This window comes from Canis lupus, chromosome 33 (assembly GCF_048164855.1).
Source record: "Canis lupus baileyi chromosome 33, mCanLup2.hap1, whole genome shotgun sequence".
Taxonomy (NCBI): Eukaryota; Metazoa; Chordata; class Mammalia; order Carnivora; family Canidae; genus Canis; species Canis lupus.
In genome coordinates, this window is record NC_132870.1 from 1,596,718 (window position 1) to 1,620,692 (window position 23,975).

The window sequence follows — 23,975 nt, forward strand, 5'->3', positions numbered from 1 at the left end:
CAGGTGGTAGAATTAGGTCCATGTGGTAGTGTGAGGAGGCCTGGCCAGCTACTGGGCCTCCTGCCCAGGGGGCCTGCTATGAAAGCTGCTTGTGGAGCTGTCAACCATGCCATCCTGTTCAAGGAAGAGTGCCTACTCTTGAGTCTCCTATTCAGTGTTGGCAGGTTTCAAGGAAACTATTCATAGACTAGGCATCTGCTCTCTGCCCCTTTGACCTCAAACCTGCAGCTGCCACCATGGTATTAAGGCAGTGTGCTGATTTTTAGTTTTATTTCACAGAATTAGAATTTTAGAGCAGCAAGGACCTTACCCATTATATTGTTCATAAAACATTCCTTTAAAAAACACTATATTTGGGGATCCCTGGGTGGCGCAGCAGGTTAGCGCCTGCCTTTGGCCCAGGGTGCGATCCTGGAGACCCGGGATCGAATCCCACATCAGGCTCTCGGTGCATGGAGCCTGCTTCTCCCTCTGCCTGTGTCTCTGCCTCTCTCTCTCTCTGTGACTATCATAAATAAATAAAAAAAAAAAAATTAAAAAAAAAACACACTATATTTAGGGAGTCCTATTTCTCTGCCTATGTAGTTATGTGGAAATGGAGTCTCAGCCCTTGATTATTAAAAGAAATCACTGTCATCATTATGTAACAAATAGAAGAATAATGAACCAGTCTTTTTAAAAATATCAATGATCCTGTGCAAAGCTTTTTTTCTTTTTTTTTTTTTAAATAGGGTTTTGAGGCTCATTTTCTCACTCAAACTTCAGTATTTTGTATATAAGGATCATTGGTAACAGAGCCAGAAAGAACACCAAGAGTCTTGTTTTCAAGGAGGCTTTCAATATCTAGTTTCTGGAATCCCAAACCATACCATGACCTCTGTTTTCTTGGGAAGGAAGGTTTTCACAGATTACCTCCAATACGTACGAGATGCATTCAAAGTCATGGAGGTAGTCAATGCCATTATAAAATAACATAAATCACCCAACTTTTTAAGTATGTGGTGATTACCTTACCCCAGTCTCCTTCAATAAACTCTGAGAAGGCCCAGCAAGTGCAGAGCCTGTGTTGGGTGCTCTGCAGGGAAATGCAAAGATGCCCCAAAAAGCCTATACGGTTAATGGTGGTGGAGTTGAGACCAATTCAGGTGCTGAGTAGTTTTAAATATGTTGGTTGTGGTGGTTACACAATTTTTATAATTGTAACGAGTATGTATCCTCTTCCCTGAGGGTCTCAAAATGCCTTTCTTTATCTGGAAGAGTGTTATTTATTTTTCACCCTGGGTTGAAAGGAAATCGAAAGTTCTTCTTGAATTCTTGAAGTCATCAACATGGTTGTTTTTATGTCACTTAATGCATATCTGAAATAGCCACCTCTAGAAGCTCATAATTCCCTGGACCAGTACACTTGTAACCAGAAGTGAGATACCTTGGGAGAGAGTCTGCTTTGGGAGTCAGTGTGGTTTTGTGAAAAGAGCAGGGCTTTGGAATTTTTAGTTCTTTCAGATGCGTAGAAGCCAAGGAGGATGTGGGTACAGAAGGAATCTTCTTTTTCTGTGCAGGTCAAGAAAAGAGGGAGGGAGAGGGTAATATCTAACAACGTGTGGTAACCCAGGTGGCATAGTTCCTGAATTCTCAAATATTTCACCTTTGAAATTACAGAATGAAGAGCTTCGAAACCTGTCCCTTTCTGGACATGTTGGATTTGACAGTCTCCCTGATCAGCTGGTCAATAAGTCTACTTCTCAAGGATTCTGTTTCAACATCCTGTGTGTTGGTAAGTGACTCATCTTTTGCTGCTGAGCAAGAAGTCTGATCCTTAGATGTTGGCAGGTGACTGTCAGAGGGGCACATTTTGGGGAAACAGGGGAATGATATTTTTACTCTCTTCATTAGTAAAGTAGGGCAATAACACACTTATATATGTCACACAGTTACAAAGATTGAGACTTATATTTGGTAAATGTTTCATAAGCTTCCTGATGTTACTCAAATTGTTATTTTTATTTGTGCCACATAGTCCAATGGTCAGTTCAATATTGTTAATTAAAACTTACTTTAATTTTTGGTAGGGGAAGGGACTTAGATCTCAGCTGGACTATTGGAAGTTGAAAGAAGGAGCTGATATGAACATGCATATAGTAAGATCATGCAAAAGCATTTTTAGAATTTATTTGTAGGGTCTCTGACTACAGGGCAATAGTAGCCTCTATTGAAGTGTTTTTTAAAGATATATTACCTAATGTAAATAAAACCTGAAATGACTCTAACTTCCGTAATAAACTTGATATTTACATATTTGTTTTTTAGAGCAAAAGAATTTAAAATTCTATTTTATATTCGAAATAAATTTTATGCCCAAATTATCAAATCAAACTTTTGTCTTTAAATTGGAATCTAAAATTGATCTTGGTCTATTCCTGGCAGATAAACGGGAAAAAACCCAAGAGACTTGATTTATCTGTCTCCTCAATATGTTTGATTCATATCTTGTACATGTACATTAGATTAAGCCTCTGGCCTTGGTGTTTTTCTTCTCTCCAGCCATATTGTTTTTAAATGAAGAGAAGGAAAGATACAAAAGAAGGTAGGAAAAAAACGAGGAAAATAGAAGTATAACTCTGTTTGAAGCAGAAATGCCCCTGGAAGAGATAATGGTCTTTCCCTCACTGTCACTCGTGATAAATGGCCAGGTTGTAGAGCAGTGAAGTGGTTTGAGCTGCATTGTTTTGTTGCCATTGTCCCCTGGGTGTATATTTCTGAGACATCACTCTGAGATAGACCAGAAGAAATTCCATACAAAGCCAAGTAGACCATCCTTCCCCTAAGCTTGGCAGAATTTACCAGACTTATTTCTCTTGTCCAAGTAAAATGAAGGGACTTTTAAAAAGGCATGCATTGCATATAAGAATCATCATTTAAAAACTTTAGTTATTAGGGGAAGGGACAGATATCTTCTTTTTCAAAAAACTTGAACATATTAAATGTAGCTCTTGTACAGGGGGTTCATTTGTAGAAAGCCACAACTGACTTGTACACTAGACCAGCTCACACTGTGACATTATGTCTTAAGCATTGGATATGAGAATAACTGGAGAGAAACATGACCAAAGCAGCCAGCTGTCGTGCATTCCCGTTTTCCCTACACAAAGCTGTTTAAGATTCAGCAGGGGAGCTCTTGAATGGCAGCTAGTTCTACAGAGTGGCATAAATGAGTTGTCTTTTCTCTTAGGGTAAATGCTCATTGCAGAGCAGGGCAATTCTTCATTAGCATAGCAATTTGTTGGCAATTTGTTGATTTTCTATTTAAAAGTGTGCTAAATTATAGGCCAATTACTATTCTGGCTTCTCTTCCCTGCTTCCACCAGTTCTGTCTCCAAAATCAGCTTTAAGAATACATGTGAGAGTTATGTCCCAGCCCCTGCAAGTAGGATAAAGCCTTTCAGTGGGATTGGGCTTGCTGGAAGGACATGGTTTGACCCAGTGTGTGGTGTGCAGTGGGGTGTATTGGTTCATTGGCTGACCCTGTGTGTTAAGTAGCACAATCATAATGCTAGTTGGAATTCATCACGTGCTACATCCATACTGCCCCGATGGATTTGTAAAGTGGCTGCTGTTCTGACTCTCCTGGGTAAGTGATATACCTAAGATTTTTAGATTTTTATTCTGGGCTCCTTCTTAAACATGCTTAAAATTAAATACAAAAAAAAAAAGATTATTTATTTATTCATGAGAGACACACAGAGAGAGAGAGAGAGACAGAGACAGAGACACAGGCAGGGGGAGAAGCAGGCTCCATGCAGGGAGCCCACCGTGGGACTCGATCCTGGGACTCCAGGATCATGCCCTGCGCCAAAGGCAGGCGCTAAACCACCGAGCCACCCAGGGATCTGCTAAAATTAATTTTTTAATCTAATTAAAATAATACAAATTTGTTGTTTAAAAAATTGTAAGCTCTCCTCTACCCCCTCCCCCCTCCTGCCCTCATTTCCATTCCATAGAGGTAGCACTGTAGAATCCTTCTAGAAATCTTCTACATTTTTATGTACTTTAAAATGATTTTTGGTGGCTTAAAACAACACTGGCTTATTATCTTATGGTTCTGTAGAAGTTCCATATGTGTCTCACCAGGCTAAAATTAAGGCATCCTCAGGGCTGAGTTTGTTTCTAGAATCTCTAGGGGAATGACGTTTCCTTTTTGTTGCCAGCTTCTAGAGGCTACCTGGATCTTTAGCTCGCGGGCCCTTTCCTCCATCTTCAAGGCCAGCAGTGTTGTATTTCTCTCTGATGGTTTTTGTATTTGGAAAATTTCGACAGAGCATTCCAGAAATCCAGTTTAAACCCCGTTAAGAGGCCTCTGCAATTCCAAAACACACTAAAAAAGTAATATATTGAATCACGTAATTAAGAACAGCTGGCTCTAGGGATTCACAGAGTGTTTTCGAGGCTGTGTCTCTGGTTCTTGATCCTACTTGCTTCTGCTTGGCTTCATGCTCAGGCTTTTTCTTTGTAGGGCTAGTATGGCTTCCAGCGGTTGTTGCTGGCTTAGCAGCGCAGGAAAGCAGCAGCTGTTCCTGACAAGTCTCGCTGAACAGACAAAGGACATCTATGATTGAGCAGGCCTGAGTTATATGCCCACTCAGGGTGGGATAATGGGTTAGGCCACTGCAAAACACAAGAGGTTCCCTGTGAGAAAGAAGACATGATCAGAAAGATTGGGCGTAGAAGAGACACACACTGGACAGAGATGAACAGCTCCCTCACAATTATATAAGTACTTTATGTTTTGGTTTTACACAGATGAGATCATGCTGTTCATATTCTTCTGCACCTTCTTCTTCTTCTTCTTTTTTTTTTTTTAAAACTCCACAGCAAGTCCTGGCTGTCCTTCCATGCCAGTATCTAGCTGTCCAGGTTCTTTTCCCTGACTCTTTGGAACCCTTTGGTTGGAGCCAGCAAGGGACACAGGGGTGTCAGCATCAAGTATTAAGCATACTTATCCACAGACGGTAGAACACATCGAATCCTGTTGTCACAAATATTTTACAGCAAAATATCTGTATAAAAAAACATTTCTCACTGCCAATTAATGGTCCATCTATTTTTAAAGTAAGAGTCTATGAAAAAGTATTCTACTTGATCAAAATATTTTGACAGCCACTTAGAGGAGTAGGTGTCATTTAATTGAGGCATATCCATGGTACTTTGTTTTCACCTTGTCACCCCATTCGTATTTTTTTTTAACACAGTATGCACATGTGTGGTATTTATAGCATCATTATTTTCATGTGATAAATATGGGAGGGAATCAAGAATTTTATTTATTTTTTAAGATTTTATTTATTTGACAGAGAGAGCATAAGCAGGGGAAGCTGCAGGCAAAGGGAGAGGGAGAAGCAGACCCCCCGCTGAGCAGGGAGCCCAATGTGAGACTCCATCCCAGGGCCCTGGATCATGACCAGAATTGAAGGCAGATGCTTAACCAACTGAGCCACCTAGGTGCCCCGGGAATTGAGAATTTAAAAAAAGAGTTATGATTCCAGTAAGGAAACTGATTGTGTTTAGCAAAAAAGTCTTGGGATTTTAATTTTGTTTTGTGGCAGGAGCTTTTAGGTTACAAAGAGGGGAAACAAACCAGGGCAGAAACTAATCCTGGCATGAGCTTAGTGTATCTTTAGAGGCCATGAGTTAAGTGTCTGGTATTAGAACCCATCTCTGTTGAATCCTGTAAAGAAGTGTAATAAAGAAGGGAATAGTGTTCAGTCAACAGGGAAAAAAATTCTTGATGTTAAATTTGGTGCCAGAACACTCAGGAGTTCAGAGCGCCTCCCTCTCCATCTTGCTTGCAACATACTAAATCACCCCCAAAATTGTAATTGTATTTAAATAAAGCCTTTTTCTTAGCCAGGCTGTATTTCTCTAGGGAATCTAAATTATTGTCTTTCTTCATAATTTTGAATTTATAGACCTTATTTGTTCTTCAAAATGGCATTAGCTCTATGTGAAGTTTCAACATTGATCCAGAAGTATGTAAGTTCTTTGTGTATATACAAAGATGGATAAAATACTGTAATATCCCTGCTTTTGAAGAGCAACGAGTTCAATAGTAGTAAATTAACAATATGTCTTGGAAATGGAAATCTTTCTTTTAATCCAACCATAGTTGTTTTTTGAGAGGATGACGGAAGAGGAATAGAAACCACCCAATTTTAAGACCTTTTTCACCAAGACTATAGTGTGAACATAAACTGGAATTTTACACTTAAATCTTTTTTTTTCTCAAGAATTCTATTAATTTTTTTTAAATTTGGGTGTAGTAGACACAATGTTACATTAGTTTCAGGTTACATTTTTATCCCATTTTGCTTTTCCAGGAAAGAATATGAAATGATTTACAAAGTGAAATGAATGAGTAAATGAATAAAGATAAGATTAACCCCAGAAAATAAAGTGAAGCGAAGAATAGAATCAGAACTCAAAGCTATCAAGTCAGTCTGTAGCAGTTAATTCTATCAGGGATACATTTGTCTCCCAGCCAGTGGTCAGAGCATAGAATGAATCCATTCATCCAAAAGATACTCGTTTAGCATACATTATGTGCCAAACAGAAGTTAAAAGTTTAACAATGACAGGTTTATAGTATTTGCAAAGTAAAAATAGTTGCTCCAGATGAAATAGTTTCACCTATAAAAATCTCTCCTGTGGATTTTCAGAAGAGATATGGTACGTATCACTACAGTCAGGTCTAGATTCCCAAGTATTCCCTAGATCCTTGAAGTTAATCCCTGCAATGCCAAGCGTCATATGTTGTTCTTTCAAGTCTGTCATGTAGGCTGGTGGTATTAGCCAAAGCCTGTTTCATCAAAGGTGATCCGAAGAGGAGTTAAAACAACACAGCTTAGGTATATAGCTCTCTGATTATCTGCCTTCATCCAAAAATAAAATCTAGGATATTTAGAGGAGGCTGGCAGACCTTCATGCACAATTATTTGGATAATTATATAGGTTGCCAGACTTGGCAATCAGTAAAAGATGCTGAATCATGGATTGGCTCTTTGATCAATCTATAGTTACCTTCTAATTAATAATACAATCCTTCTGCGTCTTTTTATCTTTTTCTTTCTTCTTCCTTTTTTTTTTTTTTAAGATTTTTATTTATTTGAGAGAGAGAGAGAGCAAGAGAGAGAGAGTAAAAGGAGGATGAGGGGCTGAGCAGAGAACCTGACATGGGGCTCAATCCCAGGACTCCGGGATCATGACCTGAGCTGAAAGCAGACACTTAACTGACAGCCACCCAGGCACCACTCTTTTTCTTCTTTTTAAATGTCCAGCTTAGAGCTTGTGGTTTAAATAAGCCTGACAATAGAATGGAAGAGGTAGCATTGCTTTCTACTGTGATGTGGGTGTCATGTTCACCAGCATTGGCAGGAGGAAGAAAAACAGAAGCCACAGATAGCACTTTAAGACTAAACCTCTACTGGAACAACGGAATGTTAGGCAGATGTATTTATAACAGAATAAACAACAAACTCAGAAAAATCTACCCAAATGGCAAATCTCAGTATAAATTATCACCATGATCATTTTTTCCTTCAATTAACTTTTAATAAATGCCTGATCTGTGCCAGATAGTCTGCTAGGGAGTTCTGAAATGCTTCAAAGTTGGTGTTAGTCATTTGTTTTCTCAAAATATTGTTATGGTTGTTGGGTTTGAATCCAAATCTATGCCCAGTAGGCTTTCAGTTACTCAGTTAGAATGAAGCGTTTTTGTTCTTTTGGGTATCTCAAAATTCTAGAAGATGCCCTGCTTTCTGAGGATAGAGAGAGAGGCCTCACAAACTGATGCACTCAAAACTCCCCTAGTTCTGTAATTCCTTTTATTCCCAAATCTGTCATTTCCTTCTCAACTGCTTTTGGTGAATCACGCTGCTGCTAGAGTAGCTGTGTCTAATTATGGCCCTTGGAAGCACAGAGCATAGAAATGGAAAGTAAAGCGCTCTGAAATTTAGAGGAATGGTGGTTTTTCCAACCCATTGATTAACCCCATGCTATAAGTAGTGCCTGGAATGCTAATTGTTCATAATTTCCACCTTAATGTAAATGATAATTAAAATTACCTTGCCTTAAAAAAGGGGGCATGATATTCCTGATTCACATGTGCTTAACTAATTCTCAACCTAGTAAAATGAATTGGTAATTTCAGTCCTATCTAGGTAACTTAGAATCCTTACCATAGGGGATTCCCTGGGTGGCGCAGTGGTTTAGCACCTGCCTTTGGCCCAGGGCGCGATCCTGGAGCCCCGGGATCGAGTCCCACGTTGAGCTCCTGGCATGGAGCCTGCTTCTCCCTCCTCCTGTGTCTCTGCCTCTCTCTCTCTCTCTCTATGTCTATCATAAATAAATAAATCTTAAAAAAAAAAAAAAAAGAATCCTTACCATGTAAATTGAAGTCTTCATTGTTGTTAGGGAAAGCAATGAAAGTTAAATAGGTCACTTTGTACTGAGAGAAACTTTAACCTTGTGAAGAGACCCCCCCCCTTTATTTTTAAGATTTTATTTATTTATTCACGAGAGACGTACAGAGAGAAGCAGAAACATAGCCAGAGGGAGAAGCATGCTCCCCACAGGGAGCCCGATGTTGGACTCGATCCCAGGACCCTGGCTCAACCACTAAGTCAGCCAGGTGCCTTTGGAGAGACCTTTATAAGGTAGTTCTGCTGTTGTTCCTTTGTCCATGTTCTGAAAAATGGGTAAATCTGGAAAAGAACTTTCCTGCACTTGTGAAAATTACACACATAGCAGATACTTAAAATGACTCCAGTGCTTTCAGTATTGAATTGCCTGCCAGATTCTAAGTATCCAAGAGTGAGAGCTCTACTTGTTTCTGTATCCATTACACAGTAACTTTGTTTTGCTGGAAGTTATTCTGTTAAGCCATGAATCATGGATATCAGCTCTTATGCTCTATCACATTAGGGAGCAGAGACTGGTTTAGGTATCTTTTATTGATGGGCTCTTTTGTAAGAATATTCAGGAAAGTAAGGAAGACAGGAAATAGTCTGAACCATTATACATCCAGACTTCGTGGCAGTCTGGAATGGCATTCGGGACATTACAGAAGTTCAGTGAGTGTCAGTTGTCTGTTTTTATTTACCATTTTGTCTCCAGCACCCATGCTTGTCACATAGTATGCACTTAAATATTAATGAATAAATTTTGGATACTAAGCTCTACAGTGTCTATCAGCTCTCTTTCTCCTGTATTTCCAACTAATTATCAGCAACACATCTTTTTTTTTTTTTTTTTTTTTAGGTGTATAAGCAACCTTTACTTATTTACTTACAGCCTTTTCTGCATCTAGGTCTCTGCTCATTCACTTCCCTCTGTATATCTTTTCCATGCTATTGCTTTGTGTGTGGACTGTGTATCTCCCAAAGAGAGTTCTGATTGGATGGACAGGTCACTATCCGGTATAGAGCACTCTCTTAGAGCATAGTGATCAGGTGCTATAGGTACCTTTGGTCAGGGGGCTAGCCCTGGTCCAGTTATCGTGGTCACTAGCAAGGTCACAGTCTATGGTCTTGTTCATAAGAGGAATGTAGATGGCAGACACTTAGACTGTCATTCCAGGGTACTAAATTAGAGTCTGACTGGTATTCAGTCATGTTCCAGGTCAGGTTCTAAGCAGTGGGAGAGTACCACATCAAGCTATTTCATTGCTGCATTCCCAGAACTTGGCACAGAGCTTGGCACGTGGGAGGCAATGGCTGGGTGAAGCCTGATGAAGGAGGGCGTTCTTTGATCTTAGATGTAACCTTTCTAATGGGAAAGGTTAAAGTATAAGGCAAATGTACTTACATAGTTTTTATCCTGTAAGAGAATCATTGTAGCCAGTGGTAAGAAACATAAAGCTGCTAAGGAGAGAAAGCTCAAATCCAGAAAGGCTCCATCCCACTTCACTTCCGCATGTGTTTGAAAGTAGTGAGTATTAGAGACCCTCTCATTAGTAAGTGGATTCTGTCATTGCAGTGGAACAGTTGCTTTAAGGCTACAAATCCCAGAGCCCTTCTTTCTCTTGTAGAATTGTCACCAGCCTAAAAGTCTTGGTAGCAACCCTTTAGAAGAGGAATATCATGGGATTTGGATTATTTATAGAAAGAGCTGCAACATATTGGCATGTTTAAACTGAGCTAGAAATGTAATTGGGAAATATTCCAGATTTGAAAAACAAAAGCCTTCTCATGGATAACGTTTCTTGATTTCTGCCTCCCTCTTTATACTGTTGGACTCAGTCACCGCCGCCACCACCAACGACAAGGGTAGGTTCTTTCTCATTGCCAGCTACTTTTGGTTCAACATAAGATTTAGGATTAAGTGAGAGTTTTGCTTGACACTATTTTGGAGGCCTAGCTAACGTTCTTTGTTGTTGCACATTTGGGTCTTATCATTTGATTACTGTAGTGGTACCAGGTCCCTGCCACTCTTTTTTGCACATTAGGACTTCAGTAAATGCTGATTTGAATTATTGATGTGAAATAACAAGACCTTTGTTGCAGGTTGTTTAACCTCATTTACTTTCATTGTCACAGATATCACCCTGAAACTGGAAAAACTATCTAATAAATGTTTCCCATCTTCATTCCACTTGAATAGGGAAAGAAAAATGGAAGTAATATGGAGCAGTCACACAGATGCATAACTATAACTGGAAAATCAGGCCATGGCTTTTCTCTATAATAGTAAAGTTAGGATGCTGTGTTGTTTGAGTGTAGGTGTTAGAACCACACAAACTTGGGTGAAAACCCTGGCTCTGCCACATAACAGTGTGACTTTAGACAAGTTACTTAAACGTAGCTAGGCCTTACTGCCCCATCTGTGAGATGGAGGAAACAATAGTACCTATTTCATGGGGAATAGTAGTAGGATTTAAATGTGATAATACATCGGAAGTCCTTGCTGCAGGGGATGGCACAAAACCCCCAGTTGCTTTAGCTGTTATTATTGCTGCTATTTTTTTTTAAGATTTTATTTATTTATTCATAGAGATGCAGAGAGAGAGAGAGAGGCAGAGACACAGGCAGAGGGAGAAGCAGGCTCCATGCAGGGAGCCGGATGTGGGACTCGATCCCAGAACTCCAGGATCACGCCCTGGGCTGCAGGCAGCGCTAAACCGCTGCGCCACCGGGGCTGCCCGTATTTGTTGTTTTGAAAAATGTAATTCTTTTCAACAATGTTAGATGGTATCAGATAATACAACATGGGGTTAGTCTTTTTTTTGCTGGGAACAGAAACAGAAAACTTTTTTAAATTAATGTAATTTTACACACCAATGATTAGGGGAGGAAGAGATACGGTTTATGTCTTTGTAATGTACAAGATGCAAAGGCAAGCTGACAGGTTCTTTTTCTCTATACAGAGGTTAAGAAGAGCATCTCAGTCTATAAGTGCAAGATCTTTTATGCTAAATGGTTTCTGGAATTCATTAAAATATATTTAGAGAGGTATTTGGTAGATCACACATGCAAAGAACTATCTTTTTGTAGTGGGATTTCTGGTGAAACTTTTACAAAAGTTTACAAATATGAGTATGAGAAATTCCTGATAAATTGAACTGATGTCTGAGAGGCATTGACACATTCTTTCATGTCTCCCTTGTGGTCATGTAGGTGAGACAGGCATCGGCAAATCCACGTTAATGGACACTTTATTCAACACGAAATTTGAAAGTGACCCAGCTACTCACAATGAACCAGGTGTCCGGTTAAAAGCCAGAAGTTATGAGCTTCAGGAAAGCAATGTACGGCTGAAGTTAACCATCGTTGACACTGTGGGATTTGGAGACCAGATAAATAAAGATGACAGGTACATGTTGGGATTTCATGGGGATGTAAATCGACCAGGAGATAGCAGGATCTGTCCTGGGTAAATTCAAAGGCTAAATTGTTCACTAGTTATGGGGCTGGTCTTCTGTTGCCTAGAAGATAAGACATTCTTATTCTCTGAGAAATGTTCTTAGAATGTTCTTCTTTGAGGTCAGAACCAGACATCATAGTTGATTCCAGCTAGGGTAAGGAAAAAAAGGGATTTCTTAGAAGGAATAAGTTGGCTTATGGCATTTTTCCAGGACGGTCATGGAACTGGATTGGGGGGCTTTCCCAACAGGAAAAGCAATCTAGAGAAACACCCAACAACTCTACAGGATAGTTGGCAGAAGCCCCTACCACCAGTCACCTTATATAACTTGGTACCTGTGACACTGGGGGTTGGGGGGACGTCCCTAGAACCTCTACCAGTTCTCTCCCAAATAGCCAAATGCCTTTAGCATCACTTGCAAGGAGAACAAGTATGGCCTGTGTGTAGCCTCTGCTGTGTGTTGGCCATTCCCTGCTTCCAGGTCTCGTATGGCTGCATCTGCTTGATAGAAACTAAACCACATCTAGAACACTAGCTGCAAGAATCTGGGAAATGTGGTTTTTGTTTTGTTTTTTGCAACTCTGCAAAATAAGAAAGCATTAAAGAGTAAGAGGAATTTGGAGTGAGCATCTGCCACGCTCCCTTAGTCCTTGTGGCGGATTGGGATATTTGACTTAATCCCCAAATTCTTACAGATTTGAATGAAAGCTGAGAGGTGATGAGGAATCTTCCATAAGAAGCCTCACCCCAGGATTTAGGAGACCTGGGTTATAGCCTGGATTCCATTGACAAGCTATTGGATGTGGCAATTTACCTCACTTTAAGGGGATGTCACTAGACGTTATCTGAGGTCTCTTCCAGTGTGTGATACTGTGTACAGCCCTATTCTTAGAGGCCTGAGAAGGACACTGTGAAAGGCAAGGCCTGGAAAAGGGGTGTGGTCATGAGGGAGGGTCATCCTGAATTTTAAAGTCTTTGGTCAAAGTGGTATTAGCTCCTAAAAACTTCAAAGTGAAGAAGACATTTCTATGGAAGATCTGTTGGAAAAATCTTGATTTCCAGCTGGGACTGGATCTTGCTGTTGATGTTAGTGTTTGGTGTGAGGCATTTTGAGTCCCTTTGTGAAGTGTCTGGGTCTTCCTCTAGGCCACTGGTAGTGGAGTGGGCAGCACACTGGGTGCAGAATTGCCAAATTGAGTCTGAATGATGGTGGTTTCTTCAGTTAGGAAACCTAATGAGGATTTAGGTCAACTGGATTGAACTTTCCCTCTCTACCCAGTGGGGTTTGTTAAGCTAATGAAGTAATATACACAATAAACTAGCTATGTGGAAGAAAGAACATGTTTAACCTGCTTAAGAAATAAAACAATTTCTAAGAAGTTTGTTCCAGCAGTTTGTATGTAGATAGAGGCTACTACCTGTAAGTCAGTCTAATATAGTCATTCATTAAATAAACCGGTTTGGTTTACAGGGACACCTGGGTGGCTCAGTGGTTGAGCGTCTGTCTTCAGCTCAGGGTGTGACCCTGGGGTCCTGGGATCGAGTCCCACGTCGGGCTTCCTGCATGGAGTCTGCTTCTCCCTCTGCCTGTGTTTCTGCCTCTCTTTCTCTCTCTATGTGTCGCTCATGAATAAATAAATAAATCTTTAAAATACATACATACATACCGGTTCACATAAACTGGAAGATATAATTATAAAATACAGTGAGGTTTCATTTTTATAAAACACATACTCAATTTATAAAACCAAGTAGGTTTGGCTCTTGTGTCTATGAGTTGCAGGATGCCTTTATTTGAGGGAAGCTGTTAATCTTAAAATTTCCTGGTGTTCAATCCACATGTTAACCTCAGTCCCAAAATACTGTTCACATTCCTTCTCGAGATCACCTATCCTTATCCTATTCATCTTTCTTAACATCAAATATTTTATGACTACTTTAAAAATTGTATTCATTTTCAAAAGAACTTAGAGAAATTTAAATTGTCCCAGTTCCAAAGATTATTCTAGAAGGGGGCTTCCAGAGACATTTTTGTGCAGTGACAACATTATGGGAATAAAACACCAAATCAGTAAGTTGTGTCTGCTTAGGGCTCAGAAATTTTGTTGGTACCAGGGTTTTTTCTTTCTATTTAAACATTTTTTTTCCTCAAAACTGTTATAAAGAGGAACTTGAACTATTTTTATCTAGAATGTATATTGCCTAGAGATATTTAAACTATCCTGATATATATATATATATAAGCACCATAGTAATTAGGAAGAAATATTTAATTCATCCTCTAGCTGAGCACTGAGCTCCATTTTATCTATAGAGCAATTTAAATGCTCTTCAATAAACATTGTCCTGTAATAACAGGAGCAATTGTTAGATGTAGTGAAAAGGATTTAATTTCACATCTGGTCAAAATGAACTATCTGTACATTGTGCAGGGTGGGGGCCAACTAAGCTCAGACCCTGCAGCTGGGCTTTTGCTCTTAATTTACCTCAATACCAAGGAACGATGGAGAGGTTACTGCCTGAAGGCTGTTTGTGATGCCAAGTGGAAGAGATGAAGGAGGAAAGCCTTGGCCCAATAATCAGCACAGATGCCTCATGGGAGCTGGGAGTAAGGGGGAGCGCCAGGGGTTCCCTGTCATTGGGCAGTCAGAGCAAGACGTATCTCCATCTCTCTGACCCGCCTGGGGTTGGAGGTTGTCCTGCTTGTGCATTCCCTGATTGGAAGGCATTAACTGCACCTTTTCAGGATCCTTTCATGCAGGAATGAGAGAACCATCTTCCAGTATCTTTCTGGTAAGATTCCATGTGCTCTTCCCACTGAGAGTTGTTGCCTTGGTACTGCCACTGAATTGCTTCTCCCCAGGTGGGGATTGTCCTTCAGCCTGGTGGTTTTCACTGGCCACCACCGAACAGCAAGTGGCTACTACAATACCAATTCTCATATTTGCAGTTGGAGGCCTCTTTAAGAAATTATCTGACTCATTTGGGTCAAATAATCGTTTCCAAGGAGATTTAGAAGAGAGGAAGTGTGATATTAACCTAACCTAGATACCAAATATTTTTTTTCTTCTGAAATTTCTTGACAGCTGTTGCATAACCTCTTTAAATGGCATTTAGAACTCTGTGCCCCAGAAGGTATTGTTGACACTGTGACTCTAAACCCAAATGAATATTGTTTCAAAAATTTTTTTTTGGACTCTTCGCTTCCATCAAAGAATTGGAAGTGAGCTATGCATTTTTGCATTGATACGTAACCATATGGGAAGCAATATGCTGTTTCTCTAAACCCATGATTATTTTTTACTACTTTGGGGACGAGGCAAGCTTTTCTGCCATGAATACAGGACTTCAAGAATGTCCTGGCTTGTTTATGTAAGCTTCAGTCATGTCAGCATTCCTGCATGAGTATCTGCCTGGGACTGGGCTAGCTAGAAGGAGGCAGGAAGAGCGATCTGGTGAGATTTCCTGTTATGTTTAATAGCATGATTAACTCTTCGTGGTTTAAGGGCTCCTTTGTTTTGCTGTCTGTACTCTTCAGTGAAGACGGGAAGGGGTCTGGAGAAGAAAGTAAATCAAGTCTGTCATAGAACTGGAAATAGAATGATTGATTTGCCCCACATTTGGGGGATGGGAGATAGAATGTCAATGGTGTATCACTAACTGTAATGATAATCAGCCCTGAAAAGCATAAATAATTGAAATCCTCAAAGTCCCCAAATCTTTATATCAGAGTTATAAAATGGTAGTGAAGTGGACCATTTGGTCTTTAATTTCTGTTTTACTGTGCTTTCTGATGGAGGGAGTTGAAAGATAAGGAAAACTAATGTTGACTTGCAGCAAGATAGAGAAAAATAAATGGTAGGTATCTGGCCATATATGAAATGGAGAGTTGGTCCCTGAACAATGGCACTGGTTCTTTTGCAATGAGCAATGGGTATCTGGGGTGGATAGAAAAGACTCTATAAAACATTTTTTCCATCAGTTTCAGGGTCAACCTCTGTATTTTGTGAATTCTGTGGCTGGAGGTATATGAAAAAAAATGAGTTGTGGGCAAAAAGGACTATCCCCATGCCTTAACAGGAAATGATGTGACAATGTAAGGAGCAGGTTTGATTTGCCCTCCTTCACTTTCCTCTGCTGGGTGTGACTACAATCCAGAGAAGTTGGAATTGGCCAAACAGAAAATAAATGGGTATCCTTTCCCTAAGAATGGAAACTAGCAAAAGGCAAAATTGGGATTAAACTCCCTTATCTTTATGACCATGAATGTAGATAAGAAGTAGAAAGGAGTAGGAGAAGAGGTGCAGATCCTTTGTTTAAAGGATTATGAGGGGAATACAAAACTGCTGGCTGACTTCAACACAAGGAATAGTGATTTTTGGTAAATGGTTCTCCTGGAATGCATTTCTTTAAATTTGTTTATAACAATTAGAAGGTAAAATTGGTGGAACTTCATGCTTGATTAGTTGGGGGGGAGTAGAAGAGGAGGTCCCTGGATATGTGGATGGAGGTGCCATTCACCGAGCGGAGGAATGAAGGGAAGTGTGGGTTTGGGGGCAAGATGAGGAAGTCCGATCTTGGACACATTTAGTTAGAAGAGCCAATGGAGATACCTCATAAGTAGTTGGATGAATGGGGCTGAAGCTTGGGTGAAAGATCTGGGCTACAAACAGAGATTTATGAATTATCATTACTTAGATAGTAAGTAAACACAGGAATAGATGTGATTTTTCAGGGTGATCCCATAAAGGGAAAAGAATGAGATTGGAATATTAGCCAGAACTGCCTGACAGGGGAAGGCAGAAAGAAGCCCTACATGTCAGTGGAGAACAGAAGGTTTCTTTGGATATATTGAATCCAGGGCAGAAAGCATTCCTGACTGGAAAAGGAGAGATATAATGCCTCCCATAATCTCGGAGGATCAGAATCAACACCAGAGGCAAGAGGGAAATTAATAGAAAGCAGAAACGTACTTGTTACCCTGTTGGGGAGGAGGTGCTGAGAAGCTAAAAATCAGGAACTGGTGTGGCAGGAAGGAGCAAGAGCTTGTGAGCTGCTTTTCCTTTCCTTTCCTAAGAGGGTTTTAGAGAAAGATCATGGTTCCCCAAACACGTGCCTCTGTGTCAGGAGACTGAAAAATTCAGGCCTTGGACTAGCCTGGGTGGACCTCAGGGGACTGGCCTGGTTCTCTTCCCTACAGAGCACAAGCTCAGTAGCAGAATAGTTACCATGGAATCTGGCGACTGTAGGGTTCCTCCCACACCCCCTGTCTAAAAAGTCAGGCTTGCTTTGCTCTTATTTGTTGTGAATTATTTTCTACTATATTATTGTGGCATAGTTATATCTTACTTTTATATGCTAGTCCTTTACATATATTGGCTTGTCACAATACTTCTCTGCTATAGGTACTTTTTTGTCTTTGATTTACCTATGAGGAAATTGAGACACAGAGAGGTTAGTGAATTGCTCAAAGTCACATATGTAGTAAATTGTGAAGTTGGAGTTGGTTTGGCTTGAATCCAGGCCTCTAAGAGCACTATCCTATGATAATATTGGTTATTTGTACTGTTATATAATACCTGCCTGTGTTTTTGTGTTTTTTTAAGATTTTATTTCATTCTTTATTAGAGAGAGAGAGAAGCAGGGGGAGGGGCAGAGGGAGAGGGAGAAGCAGACTCCTCACTGAGCAGGGAGCCCGACCCGGGACCCTGGGATCATGACCTGAGCCGAAGGCAGCCGCTTAACTGACTGAGCCACCCAGGCACCTCCCTGCCTGTGTTTTAAAGTGGAAAACATAGAAGAAACTTACCACTTGTTCATTCTATTAGAATATATTGGGATTTCTGTTGTCATATTTAGAACTATATCATTACTGAGGAATATCCTTTTTCTTTAAACCACTAGAGATTTTGTCTGCTCAAATTGAATCAGTGTATTGTGATGAATCACCAAGGAAAAATACCAAATTTTTTCTGAGTGCTTCCAGTTTTTGATTATAAATGTGTTTTTTGTTTTGCTTGCTTGTTTTTTCTCTTAGGGTGTCTGCTGTCATCCACATTATCAAAGACTTGTAGTTCCTTTCAAGGATTTCAGTTTAATATGAATCAGGGGAGTTGACTGTTGAAGGGTTTTCATTTTTCTTAAAGCCTAAGTCATTCCTCAGCAAGGTAGTAAGTTTGGGGAGAAGTAACCCATTGTGTTCCTAGTAGACCAATCTCATTGCAGCTAACACTGACTTCTGAGCAGTCCCCGAGAGACCTCAAAGCTTAGAGCTTTTTCCACAATGACTTACTTCATGTTTTGCTGAGTCCCTGGAGAATATATGGTTTATCAAATGTTCCTGATATGTTATTCATGATTATGGTCAGTTAACAGAATACTGACCATAGATTTGAATTCTGGTTTGGTGAGAAGAAAGGGTTATAGAGTTTACCTTCAAATTATAAAATTTCAGGGTTGGAAGTAATCCTGAAGCTCATAATCTCCCAGGCTCCTCAGTTCGTAGATGAAGCTGTAGAAGGAGCATAGGGCTAAGAGGCTAAATAAGAGCATAGAGAGTCCCCTCATCCCTGGTGGAAGGAGGCAAACCATCAGTGGAAACCTCCCACTAGGGTGATGCCATTGCCAGAAATCAAAAACCACTTGCTTTTTGTGCACCAAAACCAATCTGCTGGTAGAGGTAGAGGCTGTCAAAATCACTTTATTGAGACAGATTTTGAGACTCTGATTTGGCCCAGCAGGAAAGAATGCCACAATCTCTTAGCAGGATCTTCCGTGGGAAGTGACGGCATAGTTCACATATTTATAATCTCTGTTTTAAAGGATGGATGTTAGCCAGGAGAATACTAGGAAGGAGACTGTTCCAAGTAAGGGGGCTAGTGGGAGCAAAGATGCAGAGACAGATGAGAGCTTAGTGTGTGTGTGACTGGGACAGAAATGGTGAGCCAGGGAGGGAGTGGGAGAGAGGAGCTTGAGACATGTTCAGGCACCAGATCATGGAAGGCCTGGGAAACCCAGATAAGGCACTAGGGCTTCAGCTCTTAGGCAAGGAAGCCATCGAAGACTTTCCTGAAAGATTGTCCCACACTGAACTGCACAAGAGGTTTAGGACTAGAGAAACATGGCTGATTTGAAGATGTATTTTAAAAACCATTCTTCTGTGTTCTAGCTATAAGCCAATAGTGGAATATATCGATGCCCAATTTGAGGCCTACCTGCAAGAGGAATTGAAGATCAAACGTTCTCTCTTCAACTACCACGACACCAGGATCCATGCATGCCTCTACTTCATTGCCCCCACCGGCCATTCCCTGAAGTCTCTGGACCTAGTCACCATGAAAAAGCTGGACAGCAAGGTACTCCCTGCTGCTCTGGTCGCCATCTACTCTCCTTTTAGATCACCTTTATCTGAAGGCCCTGCTTTATTTTCTCCTTTTAATGTAATTTGGTTATATTGTTTTGTTTTTACAAGAGTGTTTTTCACAGAAGTTTTATGTTCTCAGCAAAGTTAAGAGGAAGGTACAGAGATCCCTTTATTCCCCTGCTCCCACAGCAACACCCCCACCCGATGGGCATGTTGTGTAATGGTTGATGCACCTCAGTGACTCATCACTCGCCCAAGTCCAGTGTTTACATTAGGGTTCACTCTTGGTACTACTGTACATTCTGTGGGTTCGGACACATTTATAGAGGCCTGTATCCATCTTTACGGGATACAGACCAAGTTTTCCTGCTCTAAGACTCCTTTGCACTCTTGCCTATTCATCCTTCCCCCTTCCTCCAGCCCCATAATTGTCTTTTCTGGCTTACAGAACAATAGGGTTTAGCAATGTGAGAAAAATGCTTCCAAACCTCCGGATGTTAGGCTAAACAAAATAAAACAAACAAACAAATAAAACCATGGAACTCTTTACCAAGTATTTTTAGTTCTTAAATTAGCACCAGTGGATACTCTGATGAGGTTTGGAGAATTATATACTGGAGACACCTAAATGGTCACAGGAAGGGTTAAATTTAGGGAGATTGAAACATGAAGTCACAATTTGTTTATTTCTTTAAAAGTTTTCTGAATTTTTTTGAAAGGTTTTTAAAAGTTTGGCTTTAATACGAAGTTCTGAATGGGAAAAAAAAAGGTGTTAATTTTTTTTTTTCACTTAGGTGATAAGGACAGTCCAGCTTCTGAGATTTAAAACTGAACTACAAAAATAAATAAATAAATAAATAAATAAATAAATAAATAAATAAAATAAAACTGAACTACACCCACGTGTTTTTAAAAAGTAGTTTCAGCTGGACACCTGAGCATTCCACATTAATAACCTCTCCCTCTCACAACATTGGAAGGGAGGTCTTGATAGGTTTGGTAGCATTTAGTGATCTGCTTTACAATCAACTTGGTTTTTCCATTTTGAAATAATGGAAACCAGTACATTCTGAAAACAAAGACTCAAATGACGGTGGGAGCTGCCACAGAAAAATCTGTGGTATTTTCTAAGCCTCGTTGTTGAGTTCAGTAAAAAGTCTTATCATCTTGAGAGGGTTTTGTTGGGTGTTATTTTTGGTCTAAACATCAGTGTTTGAAAAATGCTTTCTCTCCAGAGAAACATGATAGAAAACACTCAGAAGACCAGCCTGTCCCCAAGGTCCCCATCTGAATTGGCTGCCAAAGTGCCTGCAGTGGCTGAAGCAGAGCCAGGCTCCTTGGGCTTCCAGCATGCGCAGACACATTGGTTTACAGAAAAAAATAGTCTAATGGCATGAAGGGATTATTGCAGCTGGAGTACTCTCAGGAGAACAAATAGAAACCCTGCTTCATGCATTGTTTCAGCTGCAGTTAACCTGGGCCGGTGGAGGTATGTAGGCGGTGAGGCAGGCTCCCCAGTGCCCTCATGTCCTTGCAGCAGGGCTGGGGGAAGGGCAGAGATGGAAGCAGGGTCCAACAGAGGCCATGGTTGTAGACCAAGCCAGGCTAATATTCAGCAAGAGGGTGATGCTTAGTAGAGTTGGTTTAAAAAGAGAAAGAAAATAAGGCAAAACAAACACAGCTGAGGGGGAAAAAAAAAATCCCCAGAAAGCAGGTTAAACTGCTTTCAAAGAATTGCTGTTGCTGTAGAGCCAGGAGTGCTGGATAGCATCTGAAAACAGTATTTGCAAAAAGGTTTGTCTCCGTGAGTAAAGTGAAGCATTAAGGCTCTTAGCTGTGTATATCATAAGCATATGATAATTTCAGAAAAGATTTTCGAGCACCTGCCACCAAGGAAAAAGATTTTTAATCTAAATTGCTTGGTTTATCTATCTACTTTGATCCAATTGGCCCAAGAAACTATGAACCTCTGCCATTTTGTCCATGTCATATTAACTAAGTGTATACAAAAGCTAGCAGGTAAGAACAACAGGAGACAACAGGAAAGTGTTTTGTTCCTCAGGTCCTGACCCAGACACCACCAGTGTTTTTCTCTGTCTGTGACTTGCTGGATAAGCCTAAGCATGATGAGGGTAGGAGTAGATGGAGGAATAGGTGAGGAACAAGTTTTTCTCTCCACATGTCTTCTCATTGTGGTGTATCAGGGATTTTGATTTGGGTCTTGGAATAAAAGGAGGAGCAAAGGAATGCAGACATGACCAAGAAAACCTCCCTAAAGACTCCCTCTTCTCTTGCTAGGACGGCTTTCTCACTGAGTTCATCCCCCTTTCCCCTGAGCTGGGCGGAGAGTGTGGTTCCCAGGTATCAGATGTCAGCAGTGTCTTCCTAAAATCTCTGTACCTACCATGGAGTGGAAGAAAGTTAATCTTAAAAAGGGAATTTTTAAAACTGTGCTATGTGGACAATGCTGGGGAAAGTTGGAAGAATGGCCCACGTTGGAGTTTGGGGCTTGCACCTAATGGTGTCCCTGGCTCTCATGCTGGGCTTTCTGCCATGGTTGTCAAACTCTGCCTTCTTCTGGTCTTTGTAGCCCATGTTCTGAGGGCGAGCCTTGTCTTTGGTGCTGGGTCTCATTCTGGCATAAAGCAGTGATAGAAGCTGGGAAACGAACTAGGGGTGGTAGAAGGGGAGGAGGGCAGGGGGTGGGAGTGAATGGGTGACGGGCACTGGGGGTTATTCTGTATGTTGGTAAATTGAACACCAATAAAAAATAAATTTAAAAAAAAGCTGGTGTTTCAAAAGAATTAGTTGGTGTGATTTTGAAACTTTAAAAGTAGGTGGAACCTTTTTTGTTTTGATTAACACATAGGTTGTCCAATCCTAGCAGTCATTAGAAAAAGGGAGGATGTTATCCTGTGAGGAGCCGGATATTCCACTATTCTAACCAACATGGTCTTGGCTATTATAAAATTAGGAACATGTAAAAATCAACCTCCTAAAGTAGCTGGGAGGGGTCTAAAAGGAGGGGTTGGTTATTCAAAGAATAGACTTCTTTGTTATCGCTGTCATAGGATAACTCTTCCTTCTACTCTGTTAAACAAACAAAAAAAATGAGGTCGCACAGAATTGGAAATTACAAGTATGCTCTCAGTGCCGGATGGGAGGAAGTAAAAGTGTTCACAGATGGAGCGAAAAGATTACCCCATACCTTCTTTTTTTTTTTTTTTTTCCCATATCTTCTTAATATTGCTTCTGGGCAGAAAGTCTGATTTTCAGTATTATCTCTTTTTTTTAAGTGAAGGCTTATAATTTTTGTTATTTATATTTCATTCATTTGTCTTAGGATTCTTACATTGGAATTGTATAAAAATGGATGTGTTTGTTTTATAGGTGAACATCATTCCAATAATTGCAAAAGCTGACACTATTGCCAAAAATGAACTGCACAAATTCAAGAGTAAGATCATGAGTGAACTAGTCAGCAATGGAGTCCAGATATATCAGTTCCCTACAGATGAAGAAACAGTGGCAGAGATTAACGCAACAATGAGCGTAAGTTCTCAAGTTAGGAAGCACCTACCAGTAATTTTCCTGAAAGCTTTTCTTGGTAGCAGCATTGTAGAGTGACTAGAACGCTGGACTGAGAATTGGACTCTAGCGTGGCCCAGCCCTGCCACTATGGCAAGTCATTTTCCCACCCTGCTCCTCAGTATCGCCATCTATCAGATGGGAAAGTGAAGCCAGCTGACCTCTGGTTTCCTTCCTGCTCCCACAGGTAAGATTTCTACGGCAGATCTTGTGGGAAGGGAATGCCAGCTTGGCACCATCTCACACAAAGCAGCTTAAAAAAATAGATTTTTGTGTGTTTCTATCACTGTTGGCAGAAATATGTTCACCTGCCTCACGTTGGCTTCTGTGATGGGTTCCTGCCTTTCCCTCCTTTCTGTTTCTCCTACCGTTTCCTGAATCGTTAGGTTAACTGGCAGTTGAGGCATGATTTCTCCACCTCACAGGCAGGATGGTCAGAAGAGAAAGGAGTAGAACTTCAGCAATTCTTTTTTTTTTTTTTTTTTTTTAAGTTTGGTTTGTTTGTTTGACCAAAAAAGGGAGAGAGAGAGGGGGCACACAAGCAGGGGGAGCAACAGAGGGAGAGGGAGAACCAGGCTTTCCACCAGGTAGGGAGGCTGCCTGACACAGGGCTCGATCCCAGAACCCTGGAATCATGACCTGAGCCCAAGGCAGATGCCTAACCAACTAAGCCACCCAGGAGCCCGAGCTTCGGCAATTCTCAGCGTGGCTGCAATACGATGTCTCATGGTGAGCCTCCAGGCTGCCCGCGGATACCCAAATCTCTCCCACTGCCTCTTTTGTATCTCACAGCCATGGCTCATCTCTGAGCCACAATTACTATACTTTTTTTTTTTCTATTTAGAAATGCATAACTTCAGTAAAAGTAGCATTGTTTGCTCATAGTAGATGCTTAGATGCTTAGTGATGGTTTTTGGAATTCTCAAAACTGTGGATTAGCTTCAGTGAAAAGTAATTAGAAGTTATTAAATAAGTTGCCTTTCCCTGAATGCTAAAAATGATTCAGAAGATGTTAGTGGCAGCAGAAGACAGTCTAGATTTTTGAATTGTGGTAGGGTGAGCTATGTTCTGCTTTCCCTAGATCTGGTCATGAAAAGTGTCTAATGAGGTCATT

General features: G+C 40.6%; 1 protein-coding gene and 1 long non-coding RNA gene across 19 annotated transcripts in view; one reads left to right on the plus strand and one right to left on the minus strand.

The window, feature by feature from the left end:
• LOC140623936 (uncharacterized) overlaps positions 1 to 14,886 on the minus strand; it is a 51,090-nt gene extending 36,204 nt beyond the window's left edge. For 2 of the 3 annotated variants that reach the window (XR_012023457.1, XR_012023458.1), the window contains exons 1-2: positions 14,649 to 14,883; positions 11,741 to 12,059 (exon numbers count right to left, since the gene is read on the minus strand). This is a non-coding gene — a long non-coding RNA (uncharacterized lncRNA). Of the gene's footprint in view, positions 1 to 11,740; positions 12,060 to 14,648 lie in introns of all 3 variants that reach the window. The other variant, XR_012023456.1, reaches the window with a different exon arrangement.
• SEPTIN11 (septin 11) overlaps positions 1 to 23,975 on the plus strand; it is a 106,049-nt gene that overhangs the window by 43,813 nt on the left and 38,261 nt on the right. For 11 of the 16 annotated variants that reach the window (XR_012023453.1, XR_012023454.1, XM_072810698.1 and 8 more), the window contains exons 2-5: positions 1,660 to 1,774; positions 11,664 to 11,859; positions 19,079 to 19,265; positions 22,664 to 22,825. Coding sequence is in view for 14 of the 16 variants with exons in the window: in XM_072810690.1 (XP_072666791.1) it covers positions 1,660 to 1,774; positions 11,664 to 11,859; positions 19,079 to 19,265; positions 22,664 to 22,825 (660 nt within the window). In the remaining 2 variants the exon portion in view is untranslated. Of the gene's footprint in view, positions 1 to 1,659; positions 1,775 to 11,663; positions 11,860 to 12,030; positions 12,065 to 12,105; positions 12,242 to 15,037; positions 15,366 to 16,147; positions 16,292 to 19,078; positions 19,266 to 22,663; positions 22,826 to 23,975 lie in introns of those variants that run through there. The other 5 variants (XM_072810699.1, XM_072810703.1, XM_072810701.1 and 2 more) reach the window with 5 other exon arrangements.